The sequence below is a fragment of the Canis lupus genome, chromosome 7 (assembly GCF_003254725.2).
Source record: "Canis lupus dingo isolate Sandy chromosome 7, ASM325472v2, whole genome shotgun sequence".
Taxonomy (NCBI): Eukaryota; Metazoa; Chordata; class Mammalia; order Carnivora; family Canidae; genus Canis; species Canis lupus.
This window is the reverse complement of record NC_064249.1, coordinates 3,900,808-3,921,160: the sequence shown is the minus strand read 5'-3', so window position 1 is coordinate 3,921,160 and position 20,353 is coordinate 3,900,808. Positions and strand designations below refer to the sequence as shown.

The following is a 20,353-nucleotide window of genomic DNA, read 5'->3' as shown; positions in this document are numbered from 1 at the left end:
CCTTGTCATAGGTTAGACATAAAAATATTTTTCTTTCTCTGTAAATTCTGATATAAGTTATGAAAATATGCTAATCAATTGATCAATCAAAATATGGGGGCCTTCTCTCTTGGGAGGTATTATTACTATGAACAGGAGGCAGCACCTCTTTCCTTCATGTTTAGCCTCACCCAACCAACAGCTACATTCCTGGTTCTGAAATGCGGGGGTAATGTTTCTTGTACCTGCTGATTTCATTTGAAAGGATAACTGGAGAGTATTAGAAGCATTATTCTAGAACTGTGCCAATGACTGGCATACTATTCCCGCCTCAAAATCAAGGACTATACCTCAAAAGTGAGGCTGTGGGTGCTATATAAGATTAAAATAAGATTTTATCTTAAGGATAAAAATAAGTAAAAGAAATGGTTGAAATGAGTCATTTTATTCAGGCCGTTGAAAGTCCACAGAGATCTCCAAACATAGCTGAAGGACTCACCATTGTTGTGGTTGTTCTTAAATAACTTAATTCAGTCAAACCAGTTTTAAAGGTAATACACGGGGTGTTGGTGGCCTCTCTGAGGCCCCGGTTAGCACCGGACACTACGAGGACCCAAGTCCAAAGGAGCCATGTCCTGAGGTTTTAAAATGGTGACTATTTGAGCAGAGGCCTGACATGAGCCTAAGTTGTTCTTTTGACTTCGGGAGTGCCTCTGCTGATCAATAAGGTGGAAAAGTAAACTAAAAATGAAGCTGAAAAAGGGGTCACATCCTTTTCTTTCCAGCTGCAAAAAAACTTTTTTTGTTTACAGTTGTTAAACTTAAGAAACAGATGGCAGATCTCTATCAGTCAGTGAGAGCGTTCTGAGGTAGTTTTGGGGATGGTTGCCAGGAAGCTGGCCCTCGAGACGGGAGGGCACAGGCATTGTCCGAGCACCTTGGTGAGGGGAACCCTGGGTTCAGAACCCGTGGGAATCTATGGGAGGCAGCTGTGTCCACTGCTGGCAGGAAGATCGAGTCATAGAAGATAGGTCATTGGAAGATCCCATGGGTTTGACGGTTGAGATCTTTACCATGACCTGTAAGACTTGGACTTGATGAAATGAAGCCTTCCAAAGGATGAGGGAGAGTGCAGAAGGAATATGATAAAATACAGCATTGGATGTGATGGAGCACATTCAAGCTAAGGGGATATACTCAATCCTATAAGCTGGCGATGCAACTGTCTTTTATTCCTTGCTGGGCAAAAATTGACTAATCATAGAACAATTATGCCCAAATCCAGAATTCAAGACACTAGGCACAGAGAGATTCTTTTTTTTTTTTTTAAGAGTTTGAAGATTTTATTTATTTATTCCTGAGAGACACAGAGAGAAGCAGAGACACAAGCAGAGGGAGAAGCAGGCTCCCTGTGGGGAGCCCCATGTGGGACTCGATCCCAGACCCCGGGATCATGACCTGAGCTGAAGGCAGACACTCAACCACGGAGCCACCCAGGTGCCTGAGATTCTTACCTAACTCATAATTTAAACAAAAGAGAGCGAGAGAGAGAGATTTTGTGTGCCAGTTATACAAATAGATGGCTCAGCCCTGATAAGGTTCTTAAAATAGTTTGAACTATTACTGAATTTCTGAATTTCATTTGAAAATTGTCCCGGAGCCAAGGCCTCTTTGCCCCTCGCCCGTATTTTGTCCACTGATGGGCAACAAGTGGAAAAGGCACAGGGATGGACTGGTACTAACTGCAATGAATATTTTTTTTTTACCACCACCTGGTGCCTGCTAGCCATTCTGGAAAGCTGTCTACAAATATTCCTCCACCTAATCCCCTTGTCAACCTCTCATCCACTAGGTATGATGATCCTGTCTCCACGTACAAGGACAGTAAAGCTCACAAGCATTGTTGAACCCACACAAGGCCCCAGTTGGCTGGACCAGGATTCAAACCCGTATCAGTTTGAGTACAATGCAAAGCCCAGCCCTTTCTGGGTACAGTTTTGCATTTTGTTCTTCCTTGCATGACATAAAGTAGATAGATATGAAAATCTGAGAGCATATGAAAATGCCAAGAGGAAATGCAATACCATCTTATGAAAGGAGAAATTACACATGCCGCGTGTTACAATGAGTTTCAAAAGTATATTGCTCAAAGTTTTATTTCCATAGGACCATGGGCCTATATTAAGATTAAAACCAAAAATATATAAAAAAACTATATTAAGATTAAGATTAAACTATATTAAGATTAAAACCAAAATATAAAAAACTATATTAAGATTAAAACAAAAATATATTAAGATTAAAACCAAAAATATAAAAAAACACAAAAATATTTGTTATATATCTTCCGTCAGCTGGCTGTTGTGTGGGATGTAAGGGATGCCAACTTCACCGGTGCCCTTGAGCAACACAAATAGAGTCAAATGCCTGAAGATGTAATCATGATGATGAATAGCAATGGTTAGTACCCAGGTACTGAGTTCCAAGTGAGGAGGTGCTCAGTGCTGACTTGCTTATTTGGTACTTCACAGACATGGCCCTGTCTTATTTAGTAGCCATGAGAACCTTCTGAGTAGGTATTATGGATTAACTGATGAGGAACAGATGCTCAGAGACAGCAAGTCGTTTTTCCCAAGGCCACATACCTAGACAGTTGCAATGGAGAGATCCAAACTCTTGTGTGCTGGTTCCAAAGTCTATGGTCTTAACGGGAACCACTTCCTGTAAAAAGATAGCTCATCACATAATCCAATTTGTGATACGCATCCCTAAGAGTGGTACACGTGATTATCGCTCTAAACATTAGGGGAATTCGGTAGCCTTGGGAGATCAGGAAAACTGTCATGAAGTTGGAATTTGAGCCACATCCGAAAATGGCTCAGATTTAGGGTCATGAAAAGAAGGAAAGATATTCCAGGCTAGGGTCACGGTAAACCGAGAGAGAGAGGGGAGGGCGTGTGCTGAAGCCTTGCTGGGTTATGATAAAATGCCTTTAAGCTGAATTTGAAATGAAAAAAAGGGATTTTGTTTAAGCGTATTGATAATGTCAGAGGAAAGGCAGGTTGGAGATGGAGTGCGAGGAGCTTTCTACAATAATAGTAAAGATTTGGGAATTTCTAAACTATTTTAACAGGAAACATATCGGTACATTTAAAAAGTAGACCGATGTGGCAATCCTCCAGCATGTGTGGAGAAAGGGGAGGAAGCTGCAGTTTAGAAACTGAGTATAGAAGTCAGTGAAGCAGGGGCACCTGGCTGGCTAGGTAGGCGGAGCGTGCAGCTCTTGATCTCTGGTAGTGGGTTCAAGCCCCACACGGGGCATAGAGCTCAGTACAAAAAGAAAAAAAAAAAAAGTCAGGGAACTAGAACATGGGCAGTACTTGGACTAGGGTGAAAGCAATGGAAAGGGGAAGAATGCAGAGACCCCGAGTGTTAGATATTCAAGGGTTAGTTATTGAAGTTCAAAAGAATACTATGACATGCGTGCTCTGAATCCTCTCCTTCCAGGACGTGGCACGAGCTGGTTAGTAGGAAATGCAGGAGTTTTGGCATCTGGTGGACTGGGATTGAGCTATCGTCTTCATGTGTCTTCACTTATAAAACAAGAGTAATAATACTGCATAAAGATAGTATAAAAATAGGAGGCATTCAAAAATTGTCTCTTTTTGACTCAAGATAGAGGATGAATTCTCTGACTTAAGGAAGGCATGGAAAACTGACCCACTAGAAATTTTTCCAAAGAAGCTAAAGAAATTATTATCTCATGACCTTTTCTGGGATATGTTATTTATGGATTTTAAACTATTTTTTAATTGAAAAAAATTTTTTATTCTTTTAATATTTATGTATGTTAATACATTTAAAAATATATTTTTCTGCATCATGAAACAATTGCTTTTAGTCGAATATATGAGACAATTGGTAGAAATACTCAGCTTGGATACCCGTCGGCAGCGAGGGTGGAAGCATGGCCTGTGACAAGGCAGCAAATGCTCGCATGCACTTCTGTGTTGTCTGGCATTACCTCTCAGGAGGCGGCAGTGGGATTTGAAGGAAGTCACTCGACTTATTTACATCTGCCTGCAAATGGTGTGATGCAGACCGTCCTGGCAGTAGAGCGACGAAGTGACGAAGGGTTCTGCTCATGTAGGAAACACCATGGCCTTGTCTCATTTCACAATCTTGAAGTCCAAGGAATGCGGCATCTATTAACAAATGACCAGACTTGCCTTATTTTTGTTGGTTTGTTCGTTTGTGATCTGTCTTCTCCAAGTTTCATTGGGCGACTCACGAGTCCAATTCCATCGCGGGCCAAAGGGATGGTGACCTTCTATGTCACGAACGATAAGATTGGATCTAGCTTCTTTGGTCTTTCAAACACCATTGGCAAATGTTTCCCAAACGAAGTGTTTTCTCCAGGAAACAAATCATCATAATAACCCACCTTATCTTTGAGATGCCCTTTTGGTGAAATAAAAGCACATCGACCTGATATTCTGTTTTCTTTCTTCCTTTTATCTTTTCGTTTCTTCTTTCTTTCTTTCTTTCTTTCTTTCTTTCTTTCTTTCTTTCTTTCTTTTCCTTCTTTCTCTTTCTTTTCTTCTTTCTTCTTTCTTTTTTCTTTTTTTTTTGTAGCAGTTAAATGTATAATCAGACAGCTTCAGCATGAACTGGAGAAGTTGTGGTTTAACCCTGAGATAGAACTGATTATGCCGGTGCTATGGCAACCCGTTTCACCATTCGGACTGCTTGTGTGTCTAACCACAGGAGCTGCGCCTCTTCCTTTCCTATAAAGACTTAGAATCAGAAAAACAGAAGTACAACGAAGACAAGAAACCACAAGAGCAGCAAAGACACTGCTGTTAGCTTTTAGCTGTGCAAACAGCACACTCGTGAGAACAACACACTGAAAACCTTCTCTGTTTGAAAGTGTACCTTTTCCCGTTAAACCTGGGATTCCTTTAATGATTCTGAAAGCAAATCTAAGGTTTCTGTTCAGAGTTTTCATTAAGAGGAAATGAGAAGTTAGTGTTGCATTTATCAGCCTTTGCTTCTATTACCCTTCCCTTCAGGAGAGAAGGCTTTTGTGCAGCTTCAGCGGCCATGTGATTCTGTTTGGGAGATAAGGGCCTGGTTTGGTAGGTGGCCTCCCCCAAACCTAGCATTTATTTTCTGCTTATTTCCTATTATCTTGTACGTAGCTCACACACACACACACAATTACTATTGTTTAGAGTCCACTCCTTGTTCATTAAAAAAGGTCTCATGGGTGATGCTGTGAGTCACTAACTCCAGAAGTGGACTCAGGACACGGTGCTCCCCCTTCCTTGTTGGCTTCCTTCCCCACCGGGTGGCTCACCTACCCATTCACTCCTGCACCCATTTCTTCTAAAAGATATAGGTTCCCTTTTTTTTTTTTTTTTTTACAGCACTTAAAAAAAAAGAGATTTATTTATTTGAGAGAGAGAGAGAGAGAGAGAGAGAGAGTGTGCCCAGGGAGGGGGAGGAGGAGAGGCGGAGAGAGAACCCCAGGCATACTCCGTGTTGGACATGGAGCTCCTTGCAGGGCTGGAGCTGCAGCCACGGGGGGCTGGATCCCGGGACCCTGAGATCATGAGCTGAGTCGGAGCCAAGGGGATCCCTGGGTGGCTCAGTGGTTGAGTCGGAGCCAAGAGTCAAGAGGCTTTATGGACTAGCCCCCCCTCCCCCCCGCCCAGGTGCCCCTACGAGGTACAGATTTCATTAGCACAAGCTTTCCGTGCTGTTCCGTGTTACAGGTGGGCATAGTAAGGCCAAGCCATTGTCAAGCATGTTTTATTTTTTCCTTCCTTGAGGACTTGCCTAAAAAGACTGAAGGGAAAGCTCCATACCTTGGCTTTACTTGGTCACAGGCCTGTCCACACCCTCCCCTCTTTTCTTTTTCCTAAAGAAATGTTTTTTTTTTCTCTCTCTCTCTCTCTCATAGTCATTACTCAGCATTTTGCAGTTCTTAAGAATAAATTTTCATGTGCGGCTTACCTCTGAATCCCATTTTCATGGTTCACACGTGATATTTGACTCCCACCTCAGTCTGCGATAGGTCTTTCACCCAGCGACTGGGTTCAGCATCCCAGGTTTTCCCTTAAGACACAGTGTGGTTGGAACAGGCCCGACGCTTTCGGTGTCAGGCAGATGTGCATTTAAAAACCACACTCTTTAGCCTTGCACAAACGTATTTATTTTTTGAGGCTTCATCCATAAAAAGAAGATAGTGTTTTTTACATTGTGGGGTTCCTGTAATGATTACCTGAAGTCATATGTAAAATTATTTAGGGCAGTGCCATCTACATAGTGGCTGATTATTAAATAGTAATTATTATTACTACTACTAAGGACACCGACAAAGCAAATTCATCACCTAGACAAACATCCTTCGGTGACTCTTTCTATTTCTTTAGCTATGATCTTGCTCTATTCCTACAGAAAACCCACAGCTACAAAAACAGACACAAAGGGACTAATATACTTAGAAAGTTTTTGCTATCTGAGGTATATTTTATAAATTAGGTACTTATCCCTGGATTTAGACAAATAAAAACAGGTATTTTGCCAAGAAACAAACTGACATTTAACATGAGAATACAGGCGTACTTCATTTTATTGCACTTTGGCTTTAATGTGCTTCACAGACACCAGATTTTTTTTTTTTTTTTAACAAATGGGAGGTTTGTGACAATCTTGCTTCCAGCGAGTCTGTCAGCGTCATTTTTCCAACAGCATTGGCTCAATTCGTGTCTCTGTGGCACATTTCGATACTCTTTGCAGTATTTCAAACGTGTTCATTATTATTATAGTTGTGGTGGTGATCTGTGATCAGTGACTATGATTCGCTGAAAGCTCAGATAATGATTAGAACTTTGGGGGGGGGATAAAGTATTTTTAAATTGGAGTCATGCACATTTTTTAGACATATGGTATTGCACACTTAACAGACCACAGTATAGTGTAAATATAACCCAAGCACTGGGAAACCAAAAAATTCATTTGACTCTCTTATTGCACTATTTGCTTTATTGTGGTGGTCTGGGGCTGAACTGGCAATATCTCCGAGGTATGCCCTGTAAATCTATTCTGGGAAATGTTTTTAGAGTCCAGTTGACCCTTGAATGCCCAGGGGGTAAAGGGGGCCAACTGCCCTGCACCGTGGAAAATCCAAGTATAACCTCTGGCTCTCCCAAAACTTAACTACTAAGAGCCCTACTGTTGACTGGAAGGCTTACTGGTAAGAAAAACAGGCTACTGGCACATATTTTTATATCTTCATACATATCTTTATATGTTTCCCATGCTGTCTTGTTACAATAAAGTAAGCTGGAGAGAAGAAAATGCTGTTAAGAACGTTACAAAGAAGGGCACCCGGGGGGCTCCGTCTGCCTTCAGCTCAGGTCACGATCTCAGGGTCCTGGGATCGAGTCCTGCATTGGGCTCCCTGCTTCTCCCTCTCCCTCTGCCCCTCCTCCTGCTTGTCCTCTCTCTCTCTCTCTCACTTGTCCTCTCTCACTCACTCTCTCTTTCAAGTACATAAAATCTTAACAAAAAAAGAAATTGTAAATTATTAGAAAAAAATAAATTACAAAGAAAAAATGTTCACAGTACTGTCCCATAAAACAATCTGCATGTAAGTGGAGCTGTGCAGTGCAAAGCTGTGCTGTTCAAGGGTTAACCGTACACGCACAAGGGAGGTACCTTTCCGGATCATTCTCAATCCTTGTTCCCCACGGTAATCTCCATTAGAGCTTTCAGAAACTACCCCTGCACAAATCACACCTCAAATCTCCTGGAGAGGTGCAGCCCAGAAGTTTGACTCTGCTTTAATCTGAAATTTTAATCTGGTGCAAATACAAATCCTAATTTTGTATTAATTGGGATTATAATAGTGTTTATTCTTTCTCGCTTTCTCTCTCTCTCTCTATGTGTGAGTGTGTGTGTGTGTGTGTGTGTGTGTGTATAAAGTTATATGTAACTGATACAAACCAGATTCATAAAGTGCGTTCCACTGAGGTTCCACAATCCTCTTGTTTCATGACAATGTTTATACCATGTCCATGAAAAAAAAATGGGTAGGTGGCAAATGGTTCTGGAAGATTCTGGGTTAAACAAAGCTACATAAATTTCTCTTTGCCTTTAATATGTTAGCACTTTATAAAAGTCTCTGAGGGACATCTACCATGAAATACTTCCGAAATAAATTTGACTGTGGGATTTTTTTAAGACTTGAGAATCTAAATCAAAGACCTCAGGTTGACCATCAGTACACAGGAAGTGTTAATCTAATTTTTTGTCTTTCTCCCTGACTTACAGATAACTATTTAAAGATAAAAATAAAGGCAAAATAACTAATCTTTTATGGAAGGTCATCTTGTATTTATTAATTTTTGTTGGGATTTGTTTCATCAACATGGCTGAACTTGATAATATAATGTCTTAAAGCCAAATGTAAAAGACATATAAATGCATGCCTGGTTTTAGAGGTGAATGTGTTTGCGTGCTCATATGTCCTCACAACTGAACAAGAATATCTGTGGTGTTTCACATAAAAATTCTTTAGGAGACCGCTAGATATGATTGCTATATTTAATAATGAATTCCTTGATTTTATTCTACTCCAGGCCTTATGCCTTTTGCCCTCCTTATGCTCAATTCAGTTTTACATACTGATAACTTTATTTGTATTTTTATTCAAATGTGTGTGTGTAGTTTGAAAGTTTGAGGTTTATAGTAAAAACGATCAGTCTTTTGTCCCCATCCTGGTTCCCATCCTCAATTCCTGCTTTCCAGAAGCAAACAAACATAAACCCTTGGAGATATTTTGGCATTTTAAATGGCTCTTTCTACTGTACTGCTGTTTTGTTTTGTTTTCAAGTATTTGATCCGGTATCTGTTGGCTTCCTTTCTTAATCTCGAAATGTTGGTTTTTATAACCCTTTGCTCTCTGTTCAGGACAACACCATGTTGTCTCAGTTTTTGAGGATATGAATTACAGTTGGTGTCAGGGCTTCATCGGCTCCTTGCGTTGTCTCTCTTTCTCCCAAGTCTCTCTTCTGTTTATCTCCATCTCTGTCTTTCTTGTTAGAGGCTTTGGTCTAGTGTTTCTCGAATGTCCATTTGTATTTAAAGTGTGTTGCAACTCTGTGGTAATTGGTGGAGCTTGGGAATTATGGGTCTTACAAAATTGCATGAAATCAAAAAAGCATTGAAGCTCACTGAGTTTTAATTTCCTTATCTATCAAAGGAACTACACGTCAATGGATGTTCACATCCTATGTTTCCACATGTCTGGAAATCTCTGAAATTATTTTCTGGTGGTGAGCAGTAGCTGTTTTATTCGTGAGATTCCAGGCATAATAACAATACAACCGATGTTTTAACATAAGGTCTGAGTAAAGAAGAGGAAAATAAATTATGAGGAGGTGGACACTCCTTCAAATCTCAGATTTCCTAGGTGTGTGACTATGAGCAATTTACTAAACTCTGAGTCTCAGTTTCTTTCCCTATAAAAGAGGAAAAATACTTGCTAACCCACTGGCTTGCTTGGATGACTAAATGCAAAAACATGCAAAGCTGCTGGCATAATGCCTGATACATAATAGCATTTCAGTAAACTGCTGCTGTCATTATTATATTTACTGACAAGCTAGTGGAGGAAAGACTATTTCCTACGTTTCTCTGAAATCCAGATCAAAACTTGTTTGTCCCTTGCACAGAGTGCTTACCCCATAGATACTTATTAATTTGATGTGATTTGTGGGATTTGTGGTCTGTGGATCATATACCAGGTCCACAGAGTAAGTAAAAGTAGGATCTTTTGATTTTTATTTATGTGCTTTATTATTATCTTGCCTTACTAAACAAGGAAAACCATGCACATCTGTCTTAGCCAATCCTTTTTTTTTTTTTTTTGTCTTGATGTGCTTATTTCACTTTTGTATGGCCTTTATATTTATAGAGGTCAGATATACATTCTCAGCCTTCAAAACATGCCACCGTTCATTTTAGGGCAGATGCTGAGAATAAGTATTTATTTCATCTATTCTGTTTCACTCTTCTGTCCTTGCACTGTTCTTAGATTTGCCGTATTAGACGTTTAAATTCCTTTGGAAATGACGTTCCATTTCTTTGGGGCGGGGGCCAGGGTTGGGGGTAGGGGTGATGGTGGGAACGGGTGGTATTTAAAGCCCAAGTAGGTCCTTTGAAATGTCATTTTCACTCAACCGATTCCCAGTTTTTGCTGAAATTTCTGATCAGGGACTTAGGGGTGTGACTTCAAGGTAACTTTGATTCAGGATCACTTAAACATTTTGAGTCCTAAAGGAAACATATTGGGAAAAGTAAATTCAGTAACAATACATCTGTTAGAATAACACAGCTTTGAAGATCAAGTGCTCTGTTATCTACATTTTCCTGTGTTTAATGTACTTAGTCAATTCCACTGGTGATTCACAACAGGATTATAATGGAAAAGAGCGCTCGGCCAATGATTTACAGATTTTTGGAGCTTTGGTGCCACCTACTGGAATGTTTCTAAATATTCCCTTGTCTAAATAACGAAAATAGGTGCTTACTTAAAAAGTGTAGAAAATGCTGTCCCAGAAGACTGAAGTTAAAAGAAAAAAAAAAAAAAGATAATACGTAGAAACACTAAGTAGCTTACTATGCTCTAGTTCATTGCATTTGTTTCCTATATTTATAGAATTTCAGAGTGCTCAGTGCAGTTTATACTTTTAGAAGAACTGATGCCTTCTTTTTATTGTCACACACACATAACCCCCACCCTCCTGTCTACACACACACACACACACACACACACACACCCTCTTAATCCCCACTAACATATCCTAATGCTATTTATATATATATATATTTTTTAATGCTATTTATATTAATACAACTTCTTAATATTAAATAGGTGTTTATTATGTCCTGGTTATTAAGTCCTTTATGCAGACGTCTATTTGCTTTTTCCAAGTCTAGTTGGCTCCACTAACAGGATATGATTACTTTGAAGTTCTACACGAGCCAGGGCATAGAGAGTCCAGGGGTGTCTGCCTATGGCAAACAGGTGAGATAGCTCCGTGAGTCCTCTTGCTTTGCACTGGTCTCACAGATCACTGTCACAATGTGCTGCAGCAGAGGGAGTAGGACAAGAAATAATTAAATATTGCACGCGACAGGTCTGAGCAGGTCTTCTTAACGATGAGGCTTCGGCCAGTCGCTCCATCCTATGATTTCTATAATGTTCTGATAATGTCTGCATATGTACAATGCAATAGACAATTGAGGTCATTGCTCATCTACTTTAGGAGGAATCACAAAATGTGATGGAAGGTGTCAACCAAGTACTGCAGACATTTGGTACCGTCGCCTCTAAATATTCAAGTAACTTCACCTATCTACCTTATCTGATAGGTAGAAACAGTCTCCATGGAAGTATTTTTTCCTGTACTGCTTGTATTTATATAAGTCATTACAGTGTTGTAGTTTTTTTTTTTTTTTAAGAGAATGTGTCCTTTAGATATTAGTTAGATTTTAACTAGGCTATTTAATGTGGATTATCTTTCTAGGTGTTCCCCCATGGAGATTTGTAGTTAAGTTTTTTGACATTTTAAAGATAATTGAAAGCCTTTTTAATTTATGAAATCTAGTAGATAATGGTTTATTGAAATTAATGTCATTTCAAGTTGCATTGCTATAGTTCCTGAATATTCTCTTAAGGACATTAACTTAAATTAGGAAGTGGTTTGTTGTTTTTGAAAGTTCATGTTAGTGTGCTTCCGTAAGATTTATTGAGTGCCTAAGTAATTTTCATGTGATTTATCATGTTGACTAGAAGTGGTACAGGGACTGAAAAATCTGTTTATAGGGATTTTGTGACTATGGGAATAAGTTTAGTCTCATATTGAGTCTAAACAGTGATGCTAAAGACTTGGAATCTTCTTTCAAAGAGATAAAAGATTGTGGGTGTACTACTCTATAAAGAAAATGAAGTAAAACATAAAATAAGCTACAGTGTTGCAAAATATCCTGAAAAAGCACCCAGCAGAGGAATTTAGAATCAGATTCTGAGATAAAAGGGTGTAAAGGAAAACGCATATTCAATTTGAGAAACTTATGGAGCATAAGCATGATCATGTGAACCATCTTTAGATATTACGTTGTTTGCCACGGATACTAAATTTTGTTGCATTGAAGATTAAAGGATTTGGGGAAATGTTGAACGGGCCCATGATTAGACCAGAAATACATAGATGTAGATATACACTTAGAGAGAAGCTATTTTTCTGTTTCCGAGCTATGGAAGCCTCTTCTCAGATAAACACGAAGTCTGTGAGCTGCACTACTTTTTGTTGGATGTCACTGTAGTTTGGTTGACTTTCCTGTCAAAATCATATTCTGTAGTAAATTAAATTGACACACCTCTGATTTTTCTCTGGTATTTACCTCTGCCATACATAGAGCATGTATCCAGCAAACTATAATTTAGCCTAAATGTCTACATTTAGGGTCAAGTTTATTTTAGCACTTGTAGCACCATTAGTCATTTACTCTGTAGTCCAATCCTGATTAAGATGCTTCTTTATTTAGCTAATGAGCTTTTAATACATACCAATCTTTATGTAACCTCACACATTGGCTTAAAGAATTTCCATGCTGAAAGGTCAGGTGGAGAGGAAAGGCGATAAGGATCAATTAATGAGGAAAGCAGGAAGCCCGAGAGTTGACAGCACCGTCTGCAGAGTCAGACCTGCTCAGGTTCAAGCCTGGGCTAGTATGTACTGGCCTTGTGAACTTGGCTAACGTACTTGATTTCTTCAGCTTCATAGGGTGTTGTGATCCTTAAGAGAGAAAATACAAGCAACAGACATAGTATGTACGGTGCCTGGCATACCGTGAACACTCAATAAATATCAGCAATTAATGATAATAAAATATCATTTCAGTGTGATTCCTCAAAAAGCTTTAGAACTCAAGGAATTGTCTTCTCCATTTTGGTAATTTATCTTGCTCTCCTTTTCACCTCTTGGATTAAAATATTATATACCACATATTTCGTTTAAAGACATTCCCTGAAAAAAAAATAAAGACATTCCCTGCCTTAAAAAAAAAAAAAATTATTTATTTATTTATTTATTTATTTATTTATTTATTTATTTATTTAGAGCATGAGTGGAGGGAAGGGCAGATGGACAGGGAGAGGGAGAATCCCAAGTAGATGCCACACTGAGTGTGGAGCCCCATGCAGGGCTCAATCCCAGGACCCTGAGATCATGACCTGAAACTAAATCAAAAGTCAGACATTTCGCAGACTGAGCCACCCAGGTCCCCCCCCCCCCAAAATTCATTGCTTTTGAAGCAGTTAGAATTAAATTAATATCTCTGGGGTATTTAACATGTATGTGACCTGATGAATAATCTACTGTTTAGAATCATTTCCAGCATATTTAGTCTAGTATTCATGGTTATGTGAAAAAGGAAGCTACCTGGGGCACCTGGGTGGCTCAGTCAGTTAAGCACCTGCCTTCAGCTCGGGTCATGATTGCAGAGTCCTGGGGTCCAGCCCTGAGTCCTTGGGCTCCCGGCTCAGTGGGGAGCCTCCATCTCCTTCTCCCTCTGCAGCTCCCCACTACTCATGTTCTCATTCTAATAAATAAATAAATAAATAAATAAATAAATAAATAAATAAGCCTACCTTAAAAAAATAGAAAGCTTCTTTATTATCCCAACAATCCTTTTTTTTCCATTTCCATACTAAATATCTGACAAATGATAAATCCGTTCCATAACAAGTCCTATATCATTTGTGCTACATATTTTGGTGCAACAAACTAGTAAATCAGAACAATAGAGTATAGCGCGGTCTGTCGAGTTAGTGACGGATCTAGTACAGGCAACATTAGGATTCCTCTTTTCTTTGTCATCAAATCTACTATTTGATTTCTGTTCTACATTTATTGATCCAATGGCTTCCATCATTCTCAGGAACAAAATTTAATGTCTTTATCATAGCCTATAAGGAGGCTTGCTCCTGGCTTCTCTCCCAAAGGTGATGTCATCAGAGCTGTTGGATTTCTCCTTTGCATTTACTCCTGCTCAAAACCACTCACCAATTACTTATCGACCACTTACGGCTAAGCAGGGCACTTAGCTACACATCTGTGGCTGCTTCTCTTTCTCCTCATCTTGTTGTGTGACTTGCTGATCACCAATGGCAAGAATTTTATTATGAGTCATCATCAGGTTCACCTATGACCGAAATGTCTTTTCAGATCATTGGAGTTATCTATTGATAAGGATATAGACATCTTACAGATTGTAATATTTCCCAGAGCAAAGGACCATGCCTTTTACGTTTTCAAACTAACACCTAATATCACACCAGCAAAACAATAAATATTTTTGAACTTACTGAATAAAATTAACTTGTTTCAAGTTCCAAGGAGTTAGGACTTTATATTGAGAAGGAGCATGTCAAAATCGTTTTAGATATCTAAAAACTTATGGACTTCTTAAAGAAATGTATCATATGAAATGTGTTTACACACTCAAATTAACTTGAACATTTTGAATGTGGCAATATGCTAAACTATTTATGCTTATGAGGATTATTTTTTCTTTCACCTAAAACACAAGAGCTGTCAGCCATTTCTATGGTAATATATATTCTTTAATTTTCCTAATTACTTCCTATGGAAATCAACACAATTCTAAGAACTTGATTTAGAAGAAAATAAAAACAAATGAGGAGAAAACTACTAACGGGAAAATAAAAATTAAACAAAAAATTAAAATATTATTTTACATGTGATAGAAAAATGAAAGCTAACTAAACAAGAGGAGGGACAAAACTCCAAATCATGTAAATTAAAAACAATACTTAAGTATGAATTATGAAGGAAAAGTAGAGAACTTTCTACATTAAAAAAGCTTATGTAAATTACACGAATTGCAATTTTCATAAAAGTCAAAATGAGATGTTCTGCATAGGACAAAAGATATGCTTAAGCAACATAGCATATCTGCACAAGGCCACTGAATGTCATGGATTTTAGTAACAAATGAAAGAGCTTAAGTCAACTCGGGGGCCACTAGAACAAAAGGCTTCGATACTCTGCCTCCTGTGGCCCTTTCCTCCTTTTTTTCTTGCCTCTTTGACTCAAATCTTGTTCAGCTGTGCTGTTTAGTCTATTCAGAAGCATAAGTGTATGTCCTCACTGTTAAAATTTGCTCTATATTTTCGAACAGAATAATGTTTTTCTTATAATTTCTCAGTTGTTCATTAACCACTCTTAATCCTGTATAATTACTAATATTTGAGACTTGTTTAAGTAAAATGAACTTTATACTGAAACAAATCCTTGAGAAAGTTGGCCCAGGAACCCATGTCAGGATGAGCTGAATTCTGGTAAATAATTTTAAGTAAGCTAAGTGAATTATACTTGTGACCTTTAGAGTCGTTTGTGTGGTAGGTGGAACATGCATTAAAATATTAGATATTTTGCTTCTATAGATGTCACTTTAATAAAATAACCAATTTAATTTTACTTGTGGTTTATCTAGTTAGTAAAGAATTTTAATTAACAGACTTCATTGGGATATATTTACTGTTCTTTTAAGAGTTCTTCCCATAGGTGATATGCTATAGCATGACAATGAAGATCAGTAGCCTGAGATGATAGTATTTTTTTCTTTGTCTTTGACTTGCACAGGACCTCCCCTCTTTTTCGATCCAGGCATCTTTTCTAGATCATGGCTCCATCTGTGTACTTGCTTTCCTATGACCCCAAATCATTGTAAATGGTGCCTTGAGCATAGCACCTGAGCTTAAAGGCTGCCTAGCGCTCTCAGTGAGACTTGCTGATGATCTTCCTGCTCCACCCACCCCAAAAGGCAGGAAAGCAATGAAATCAGTAATGTTCTAGTTTGTAATTTTAAAGATCAGTTATATATAAACATATTTATGATGGGAGCAAGTAGATTATTCCACAATATGTATGATCATTGTAGGATCCATTTAAGAATAGGCAATACCCCAAAGTAGAATTTCTGTGATATCTTGTCTTTTTAAGAAAAAATTTTGGTGGGTACTTGCAAGCTGTCAACATTAAATTTACACATCTGAGATGATTAATCTGAAAGATCACAGAGACCATGTTATTCTTGACCATGATAGGATTCCTGCTAAAGTTTACAACAAGTGATATAACCTCTTAAGTTTTATTTTGTAAATTACAATGCTGATATTTAACCTACCTCAAAACTTGTTGAGGATCTGTGAAATACTGAGTAAGTGCCCAAAATAAAATACTGTTGATTGCCTTTTTATTAAAAGTTTCCTCATTAAACCAACCTGCCTTCTGTAAAGTCACAGTACTTAAAATCTCAGGATTTTCCATTAGGAAAGACCTGTCAACAAGAATTTGTAGGTATAATTGCTTAGCCTCCATTATTGGTGCTTGTGATAGGTTTTTAATTTTTCTATTTTTTATTCTGCCTCAAATCTCAGTTTATTGACATTATTTGCAGACTGTTTCACCATTGCTTGAATGAAGATGTTGACTAGATGAGTTTAATTGTCCATTTCTCTAATTTCAGAGTTGTGGTTTGAAAAATGGCTAATTTTAATTGTCTTGCTTATTACAAATGAATATTGGAGTGTACTGAAGTTGAGGGTAACAAATATTTCATGAAAATTGGCTAACGTCTGGAATAAATTACCTGTTTTGTGTCCAGTAGCTCCTACTTTGGTGGTACACTTTGTGAAACTTTTCTTTTTGGGAGGCTACATCTAACTAAAACAACTACAGTTCTTGGCATGTTGGGATAGTAAGAAATTGTTGGAATGTTTTGATGAACTGGCAGCAGCATGTTTGCAGTCTATTTACAAGTTATTCAATATTCATGTGCTGCTGACCTAAAAATAAGTCTTAACTATTCATCACGGCAGGCCGAGGGAGACCTCTCTACTTGTTCTTACTTCAAAAGTTGGAATTAGTTGCTCTTTTCACTTGATGTAACAAAACCATACTTGTGAAGTTTTATCAAAGCTGAAATGTAATCTCTGCTTAAATTGTGCTGTAAATTTGGTGTTTGGTGATCCACAGGCAGGTAGCCTAGAGGAAGAGCACACTTGAGTGTCAACTAAAGGAAGTTTCTCTGGTGGCCTTTTCACACTTCCCAGCATTAAACACATTTCTTGTACTTTTCATTTTCCTTTTTCACCTCATTTTACTTCACCCTGCCCCCATCTTGCTTACCCCTCAAACCTCCAGATGGCTTTCATTAAATGGTATTTAGGGCTGATGAATTATCATCCTTGAATGTCCTTCTCAATATGCCACATTTAGGACACATGTTTAATTTTCTAAAACACTATCCTAATCTGGATGACTAATTTGAGCCACTGTCCCAACTCTGAAACTCAGCATGCACTGCCAGTCTTCTCGCCGCGCCCCCATCCTTTCTCCCCCTGATCCCCCACCACACCTTACAAAATTGAGATCAAAGAAATCTCGTTTTGCGATTGTTAATTTAAGGATTTAAAAACCAAATTTAATACTGTTTCACTAGTTTTGGCCTTTGAAGTAGGTAGACTTACGGGTTTTATTCTGCAAATTGCTGGTGGTCATGAAACCATTCATGTTATGTTTGTATTATGTTATCAACCAAATAACGTTTGGAAAAAACACCTAATTTCTTTTAATAAGCTCTCAGATCTGTTACTGCATCTCTCATTTGTGATGCAATAGGACACTCTGCCTGTATTAAAAGGGCCAAGAGTAAATGCCTTTTTTGTTGAACATGTATATAGAGTTGGCAGTTAATGCTGAAATTTGTCAAATGGCCCTTCCAAAATTATACTTGTGAAATATACAAAAAAATAAATTGATCTACTTAATTTCTATTCAAAAAAAAAGAAGAGAAAAAGTAGAGAACTTTAATGAGGGGCCGTTGGGGGGCCCAGTCGGTTAAGTATCTCCCCTCGGCTCAGTTCATGATCCCGGGGTCCTGGGAATGGGCTTCATATCAGGCTCTTTGCTCAGCTGGGAGTCTGCTTCTCCTTCTCCCTCTGCAGCTCCCCCTGCTTGTGCTCTGCTCTTTCTCTCTGTCAAAGAAATGAATAAAATCTTAAAAAAAAAAAAAAAGTAATGAGAAAGTAAGAAAATATTTGATACAGTATAAATTTTAATAATATATACTTTAATAATTTGATAATTATGATTTATATATAATATAAATAATACATGATAATATATAACATATAATACACAAATACTTTTTATATTAAGGAGTAAGCCAGGGAACATCATTGAAGACTACTGGGTCATACTCATCTGATGATACTTCTGAGGGGAAAAATTTTTTTTCAGATCAGAAAATAAAACCTCAAGGCAGGAAGGTGCCTTAAATACTAGTGCACCTGTTATTTTATTTGATGCTTGATTCCTTTTCACATCAGTTCACTATCATTTGGGAAAGAACTTTATGATCTTGTTAATAGCCATTACAAAGAAGGGGGATGAAAACATGCCTCACTCCCCTGCAGACTCAATCCAGTTCCCATCACAGCAATAAAACTGGATTTTCCAACATTCCCACCAGCCCACTTGATAAATCCATCCAATCGATCCACGTTAGCTCTCATCTCATTTGATTTCATTTATTTCCTTCTTGATAACACCCTCTATTCGTAACTCTTGTTGACTTCAATTTCCCTCCTACATAGAAAATTAAGTCACCTTTGCTGTCCCTCTCCTTTAATATTTATTCAACTTCGGGATTCTATCCTGGGCAGTCCTCTTTTTTTATGACTGGGGATCTCCTTCCCCTTTGTAGCCACAATATCCATTTATATGCTGATCCAGAGCCTTAGCCCAAATGCACATCCTGAGCTACCAACCTCCACCTCCACATATTACTAAACATGTTTAAACAAAAGTCTCAAACATACCAAATTTTCCTGTGTCTTTTGCTTTTCTTTCTCCTTTAGCTTGGTGAAAGCCTCCATAATCTACCTAACTGTAATTGCCTAGTATGCTAAACCATCAACCTGAACGTTTTCCTTTTGACTCAATCCCTGCCTTTCTTACTTGCAAAGATCCACAAAGTCTTTTATTTTATTTTTAAGGATCCACAAAATCTTGATAACTGCTTTCAAATATTTCACAGATTTTTTTTCGTGTCTTTTTCTTTTTCTTTCTTTTTTTTTTTTTTTTTTTGGTACCATTTTCCTCATGTAGAACATCATCTTTCTCACGTTTTTATTTTGGTCTCCCGATATTTCTGTCCCCTGATAACCCATTTTCCATTCTACAACAGGGTCAATAAAAAATTAAAATGCTTCTGCATTAGACCTCCCTTAAACACCTTTCTCTGATGGCTATCGAAAGCCTGTAGGACAAATCCCAACTTCTTACTCCTCTAGGACTAAGCTAACTGTCCATAATCCTTTAGGTCACACCTTAAATGTATTCAAGAAACCCTCTCTATTACCTCCTCCACCAGCTGGCCATCAACCCTGGAAGTCTAAATTAGATGATCCCTCTATGTGCTTCTATAGCACATTCTGTCTCATTGATCACATTGTATGACTTTTTTTTTTTTTTTTTTTTTTTGGTCTATATCTCACACTGAACTCAGCTCAATGGACAGGAAATTTCTACATCTTGGTTATGTTATATCCCTAGAACGTGGCATAATGTCTAGCACAAAGTAGGCACTCAATAAATAATCGTTATCTAAATAAATGAATCAATTTGGGGGAATCTTTTGCAGGCTTGAGATTAATTCTAATAGCTCTCCTTTATTTTATTATTTTTCTTATTTTACCTGAGATTCAAAAACTAATAACATAGTTTTGACACACACACTTGGGCTTTCTAAACATGACATTCAGCGAAGGAATGTAGCTTCAGTGGGGTAAAATGTACTGAAAATTGCCACTTTGTGAATGTTAACTAGCATGGAGATTATATATATATATATATATATAATGTGTATATGTATTCATGTATGTATACACATATATATGAAATTTGACATTTTCTAAGAGATGTTTGTTTTCTTATTTTCAGGAGTGAATGTTTCCAGTTCTGGTAAGAATTAATATTTGCATTTTATTTATTTATTTTTTTGCAAATTTACGTATTTAATGTTGATAGAATTTTCTATATTATCTAGTAAAATCATTTTATAAGGACGAATGTTATAATAATCATTCTTGATATTTTCTTGTTCTTAATATTCCTGCTTATAAGACATAAAGTTTGAAACTACTTGAATGTATCATTTGTATACATATTATTGTGTATAATTTATAGCTTTTCTTAAACTTGGTAAT

The 20,353-nt window shown here is 37.8% G+C and overlaps 1 protein-coding gene across 5 annotated transcripts in view; it reads left to right on the top strand.

Moving 5' to 3' along the window:
* Positions 1-20,353, top strand: part of PTPRC (protein tyrosine phosphatase receptor type C) — a 126,244-nt gene that overhangs the window by 39,525 nt on the left and 66,366 nt on the right. For all 5 annotated transcript variants that reach the window (XM_025429698.3, XM_025429697.3, XM_025429696.3 and 2 more), the window contains exon 3: positions 20,088-20,108. In XM_025429698.3, coding sequence (XP_025285483.1) covers positions 20,088-20,108 — 21 coding nt within the window. The remainder of the gene's footprint in view (positions 1-20,087; positions 20,109-20,353) is intronic.